General features: G+C 53.8%; 1 protein-coding gene across 1 annotated transcript; it reads left to right on the top strand.

Annotated features, from left to right (window-relative positions):
- The first annotated feature begins 1,220 nt into the window (after positions 1-1,220).
- Positions 1,221-4,420, top strand: LOC307103776 (tubulin beta-2B chain). The gene is made up of 4 exons (XM_079778284.1): positions 1,221-1,464; positions 2,248-2,356; positions 2,655-2,765; positions 3,103-4,420. Exons 1-4 carry the CDS (start codon positions 1,408-1,410, stop codon positions 4,161-4,163), a joined length of 1,338 nt encoding a protein of 445 aa, XP_079634410.1. The 5' UTR covers positions 1,221-1,407; the 3' UTR covers positions 4,164-4,420.
- The last annotated feature ends 2,038 nt before the right edge of the window (positions 4,421-6,458 follow it).

Raw genomic sequence — 6,458 nt, 5'->3', positions numbered from 1 at the left:
GGGGGGGGGGGGAGGGAAGGGGGGCTCTCCCTCCCAGTGCCGCAGTTTTTAGGCGTGTCCTTCCCTTCCGTCGGGAGCTCGAAGATTGGAGACCTCGTGGCCCCGTGGGGTCCGGAGCCCGATGGACGATGAGAACGTTAGCGATGGGCTGTACGGTGACCATCCTGGGAACCCGCGCCCGCACCGCACAATGAATGAACCGGACCCAGATCCGGGGGGCGCCTGGGGTGTGGTTTTTAGATACCCGTGGGAGGCATCCACGCACAGATGAGCCCTTTGTTCCGCCATAGCCCCGCCCCTGGACCCCACCCTGCTCTGACCGCTGGACAGTCCAGACTGCGCAGCCAGCCCGCCCACCCCATCCACTCCCAAGGAACAAAAGCCAGCCCTCGGGGTGGAGGAGCCTTCGGTACCCGCCGAGGAGCTGTGGACTCTTGCAGAGGGTCCGGCCGGGCGGGAGAAGCATAGAGGGTCGCAGCCCTGGATGCTGCAGCCAGTGAGAGGCCGCAGAAGGACCCTGTCAGAGACAAAGAGAACGGGTGGATGCTGGGGGCGGGGCGCAGGGCATCCTGGGGCCCTAGGGCCTCAGGTGTCCAGGGTCGCGGCTCTTCAGACCCCAACATCCTGATGACACACGACTTCCTCTTGCGGCCGCCTGTCCTCTCCCAAGGCTCCGAGCGACCAGGGCTCAGCCGCTAGACAGTCGTTGACCTCTAGGGTTGAGGAAAGGGGCAATGGTCTTACGGGGGAGGGGTGGGGGGTTGGCTTATGGATCTCTGGCCCCTGGAGGAGGAGGCGACCCAACCTGCGCTGGCAGCACCACCCTCGCCACCTCAACCGTACCACCTGCCAGCACCCGAAGTAAAGGGCGCTCCTTTCCGGCGCACCTGCGGGCCTCTCCACCTGCTCCAATCCCCTGGCGTCCCCTCCGCCCCACCCAGTGCCAGCTCTTCCCCCATTCCCGGCCTGCCACACTCAGTGCCCTCGGTTCCATCACCCACCCCCAGTTCTCAGAACCCAGCTCTGGCCACCCCACCCCCAGCCCTACACAATGCGCAGGCCCCCACCCTACTCCGCAGAGCCCCCGTTCCTCGCCCGGTCTGCAAACCGGTGCTGATTGGCTACGGGCCCGTGGTCCAGCCCCCCGGACAGTCCCCGAGGCTTGGAGCATTACGTCAGCGGGGCCTGGAGAGCGCTAGCGCGAAGGGGACTGGGGGACTCGGGCTGGGGGCGCGGCCTGCGCGGGCCGCCCCACCCTGCTCGCATAAAAGGCCTAGCCCGCTGGGCCGGTCCTCTCCGCCGGTCGGTTCCCCCTGCGCTTTCCCTGTGACCCCGCAGTGGGTGTGTAAGGGAGGACGAACAGACTGACCAGACGCCGCCCGGGGCCAGAAGAAGCTAGCGAGCACCATGCGTGAGATCGTGCACATCCAGGCGGGCCAGTGCGGCAACCAGATCGGCGCCAAGGTGCTGCTGGGCTGGGAGGGGGCGAGGACCCAGGCCCAAAGCTCTTTGGGGTTCCTGGGTGCCGACCGCATCCTGAGCAGGCCCAAGGCTCTCCAAGCACAGACCTTCCCGGGTGCTTTGTGCAGAGGAGTGGGGCGTGGACGTTAGTGAGGGGGGCGGGGAACCTCTCATTTTTCTGTAACTCGGTCAGAATCATGGACACTCCGCTTTCTCCTTGCTCTTCACTCAGCCTGGAACACGGACCTTGAAAAGGCGCCGGGCTGTCTGGGAGACTGCGAGCGGGTTTGCGGGAGGCACCGGGACGCAGGGAATTGATTTTACTCGCTGGAATCCTAGTCGAGCTGCCGGGGGAGGGGGGGAGGGGGAGGGGTGGAGAGCAATTGTCTTGAGGTCTCAGGACGTGCTTTGAATCAAAAACCGCCCTCCTTCTGGTCCCTCCGGTCGCGGTGTCCCCGCCCACCCCCTCCGCGCCGGCTGGAGTCCCTGCGCGCCGGCCTCCCTGGGGCGCCGGCAGGCAGCTGTGACCCTGAGCGCGGCAGGGTGCCGGCGGTTCGGTGGCTGGCCCCGCCCCTCACCCCCAAAGTCCCTTCTACTCGTCGGGGAAACGCCCAATTTCAACATTTTGCCCTTACAAAATACAATCGTGCGGCTGTGGGGGTCACCCAGTCCTAAAGCCCCTGAAAGGTTGGGTCGTCAGAACTGAGTCGGGGGTACTATTCCTTGTAAGTCTTGGCCACTTTGAGGGTTGGGCATGGATAAGTGCAACCTTTTACTGTGTCTCAGTTTTGGGAGGTCATCAGCGATGAGCATGGGATCGACCCCACTGGCAGTTACCATGGAGACAGTGATTTGCAGCTGGAAAGGATCAATGTGTACTACAATGAAGCCACTGGTAATTGCCTTTTACTTCCCCCACCTCTAATTTTTTACCCCCTCTTTTTCCAGGGGCTTGACCCTGGGAGTCTGGCTCTAAGGGAGGGTGGACTAAAGGATTTTGAATTCACACTGTGGCATTTCAGTGAGCTTCCCGGTTCACAATCGAATGAACCCGTTGAGAATTGGGTGGGTCTGGTGCCTGCCTTTGTTTGGGGGTCACCAGCAGTGCCTGCAAAAAGGAAACTGGTGCCCAGCCAGCCCTTCTCTTCAGAGCTCTCTGTGGGCGGGTCTAAGTCCAGCTCTTCCCCCCGCAGGTAACAAGTACGTTCCTCGGGCCATCCTGGTGGACCTGGAGCCGGGCACGATGGACTCGGTCAGGTCTGGACCATTCGGCCAGATCTTCAGGCCGGACAACTTCGTGTTTGGTGAGTAACTGGTATGGCTGATGGCACGGGAGGCTCATTTTACACCAGACAGCTCAGCATTGAGGGGTGTGAGACTGCCTAGGGGAAAGTATGAAGAACATCCAGTTGTGTGCTGATTCTATCTTAGTTTAAGCTAAAACGAATTTGCCCTCCAATAGCCAGGTATTCCTAGCCTTCCTTATTTATAATTACATCCATGACCAAATATTTTAATGTCTGCACATTCTGGTGATAACCTAAATTAATCTTATCTGAACACTGACTCATTGACGAAGGGGTTTAAGGGTAATTTAAATGCAATCCTCAGTGACTTATGAAATGTGTTTCTCTCTGGCAGGCCAGAGCGGGGCCGGGAACAACTGGGCCAAGGGCCACTACACGGAGGGCGCCGAGCTGGTGGACTCCGTCCTGGACGTGGTGAGGAAGGAGTCAGAGAGCTGTGACTGTCTGCAGGGCTTCCAGCTGACCCACTCGCTGGGCGGGGGCACCGGGTCCGGGATGGGCACGCTGCTCATCAGCAAGATCCGGGAGGAGTACCCCGACCGCATCATGAACACCTTCAGCGTGATGCCCTCGCCCAAGGTGTCGGACACGGTGGTGGAGCCCTACAACGCCACCCTCTCCGTGCACCAGCTGGTGGAGAACACGGACGAGACCTACTGCATCGACAACGAGGCGCTGTACGACATCTGCTTCCGCACCCTGAAACTGACCACCCCCACGTACGGGGACCTCAACCACCTGGTGTCGGCCACCATGAGCGGCGTCACCACCTGCCTGCGCTTCCCCGGCCAGCTGAACGCGGACCTGCGCAAGCTGGCCGTGAACATGGTGCCCTTCCCGCGCCTGCACTTCTTCATGCCCGGCTTCGCGCCGCTCACCAGCCGCGGCAGCCAGCAGTACCGCGCCCTCACGGTGCCCGAGCTCACCCAGCAGATGTTCGACTCCAAGAACATGATGGCCGCGTGCGACCCGCGCCACGGCCGCTACCTCACGGTGGCCGCTATCTTCCGCGGCCGCATGTCCATGAAGGAGGTGGACGAGCAGATGCTCAACGTGCAGAACAAGAACAGCAGCTACTTCGTGGAGTGGATCCCCAACAACGTGAAGACGGCCGTGTGCGACATCCCGCCGCGGGGCCTGAAGATGTCGGCCACCTTCATCGGCAACAGCACGGCCATCCAGGAGCTGTTCAAGCGCATCTCGGAGCAGTTCACGGCCATGTTCCGGCGCAAGGCCTTCCTGCACTGGTACACGGGCGAGGGCATGGACGAGATGGAGTTCACCGAGGCCGAGAGCAACATGAACGACCTGGTGTCCGAGTACCAGCAGTACCAGGACGCCACGGCTGACGAGCAGGGCGAGTTCGAGGAGGAGGAGGGGGAGGACGAGGCTTAAGTTTGCAGTTCAGTGCCGGTTAGGGAGAGCTGAAAAGGAAAGCAAGGGGCGGGAGGGGTCCTGGGGAAAATATCTGCAGTGGAAGGGAAGAAGCATGGTCTGCTCTAGGTGTGTGCGCTGACTCTCTGGTGCTCTTCACTGTTGCCTGTTCCTTTGTTTGTTTTCTTTTTGTAACACTGACAACATCGATGTAACATTTGAGATATTTCTGAACTATCTGTAATGGCTAAAATCACATAAACGTTTGTGTCCTAATAGTCCTCTTTTCTGTCTCCTCTTTATTGAGTTCTTTATTATCCACTTAAATGTCACTTTCAGAACACATTATATTAAACTAGAGGCCCGATGCATAAAAATTCGTGCAAGAATAGGCCTTCCTTCCCCTGGCTGCCAGCACTAGCTTCCTTCCAGCACCCAGGACCCAGGCTTCCCTCCTCCAGCCACTGGCAGGCACCTGGGACCTGGGCTGGCTTCCCTCTGGCCCAGCTTGGTCAGGAAGGACATCTGGAATGACCTCCGGAAGATGTCTGGTCTAATTAGCATATTACCCTTTTATTATTATAGATTCTTCCTTTAGAAAAGGGAAAGGATAGGTAAAAGTTCAAATGAATTTAGTCTTTCAGTGGTAAGATTGAATCAATCACAGTCGAACCCAACTTAAGATGGGACATCAATCCAAGTGTTAAAATGCCTTTAAGTAACGATTGAATTCATTGAAAGGATGCCTACCTGAAAGTACACTAAATGTGAGTATTTTCATGTAGAAATCCTACTATACCTCTATTTCCTTTACAAACATTTTAAAAAATATTTACTATATCCACACATCACAAAGCAAATATCTTCCTTTTGTGTCTTGTGGAATAGTTTCTTCCCTGGAGGGCAACCATTCTTAGCATCCTTGTCCATATACTTCAAACCTATGTAGATTCCCTCACCCCCCTTTTTTTTGTCACACACATTATGACACTAACACACTGTTCTGCTGCCTCTTTTTTTTTTTTACTAAATAGAATATCTTTAAAACACAGAGACCTTCTCTCCTTTAAATGGATGCATAGCATCCATTATGTAGTTGTACCATATTTTAAGCAATTTCTATCAATGAACATGTAGTTGTTTATACTTATTTCTTATAGTGCCACAATGAATAATTATGTGCGTATAAGATGGTGTATATGAGAATAGCTTGTAAATTTTGCTAAGTAGATTTTCTGTCAAAAGGTAGGTGATGCCTTTTTTAGGCTGATGAAATCACCTGTACTTAGGAATAGTCATGGATTTATAAATAGTTAATGCACTAAAATTTTCAAGCAACTTTTCTTCCCAGCAATCATGTGTATACTCCAGAGCAAACTATTTGTATTTAAGTTAACGACATTTGAATTTATATGAGAGTGAATTCTCCATTATTGGAGAATTTTACTTTAAATAGGCAAGCCATAATCTTTATGGTTTATTGCATTCTTATCATGCAGAGCTGGGGTTTGGGTTTTCAACCACTAATGAAGCAGTGGGATTTCAACAAGTGACTCTCAGTTAAGATGATATGCTTCCACGGGAGAAATTGTGCTTTGTCGCAGGGTGCCAGTGCATTGCCTTAATCTGGGTTAGTCAGTGTCTTGTTTAGGAAAAGAAGTGGAGTGTAAGTTATAAACAAACGTACAAAACTTACTTATGTACCCCAAAAGGAAGGAAAAAAAATCAAGAAAACTAGGTTTATGCTTTTTCTAATTTTTAGACAAATTCAAAATTAGAAAAATATATACTACTTTAAATCTTACCCTGTATTTATTTCATTCTACATGGTTCTTCTACCTAAGTGTTAAAAGAAAAAGAAAAGGAAAGATGAGGGTAGACAGGGATTTCCATATTCGAAACAGATGTCTATTTGAAAACAGTTCCCAAGAAAAGTGAGTAATATCATTCATAAATAGTATGAAAAGTTAATTCTACCAAATGGCTCCCATCAATGAAAAACCAGCAGTTCACTTTACATGCATACACCACAACAGCTAGACCGAGGGCCAAGCAGGTCAGGAGCTGCGGCTTCTGCTCCTGTTCCACATTTAACAGTGAACTGGCAGGAGCCCAGTGTAAAGCTTCCAACCTCCTAATTGAAGGGTGACATTGGTTTTAAATGTCCTGAAGACATGGGTCAGCTGCCAGGGCCCCCGGATCTCTCCTTGGCCGTGCAGTCCCACAACCTGTCAGACACATGACCAGTCACTGTGGAGAAGAGAGGGATTGTTGCCAGTGCCCGGGCGGGCGCACTAAGCCGTGTGCTTCTCTCCT

The sequence above is a fragment of the Cnephaeus nilssonii genome, assembly GCF_951640355.1.
Source record: "Cnephaeus nilssonii genome assembly, chromosome: 7".
Lineage (NCBI taxonomy): Eukaryota > Metazoa > Chordata > Mammalia > Chiroptera > Vespertilionidae > Cnephaeus > Cnephaeus nilssonii.
The sequence above is the reverse complement of the archived record's forward strand: the minus strand, read 5'-3'. Positions and strand labels throughout refer to the sequence as shown.

Excerpts from the sequence above, each read along its gene's own strand:
- LOC307103776 (XM_079778284.1), top strand. The coding sequence starts at position 1,408 with ATGCGTGAGATCGTGCACATCCAGGCGGGCCAGTGCGGCAACCAGATC. Across the intron at positions 2,357-2,654 it reads GTACTACAATGAAGCCACTG|GTAACAAGTACGTTCCTCGG; the intron begins GTAATTGCCTTT and ends TTCCCCCCGCAG. Across the intron at positions 2,766-3,102 it reads GCCGGACAACTTCGTGTTTG|GCCAGAGCGGGGCCGGGAAC; the intron begins GTGAGTAACTGG and ends TCTCTCTGGCAG.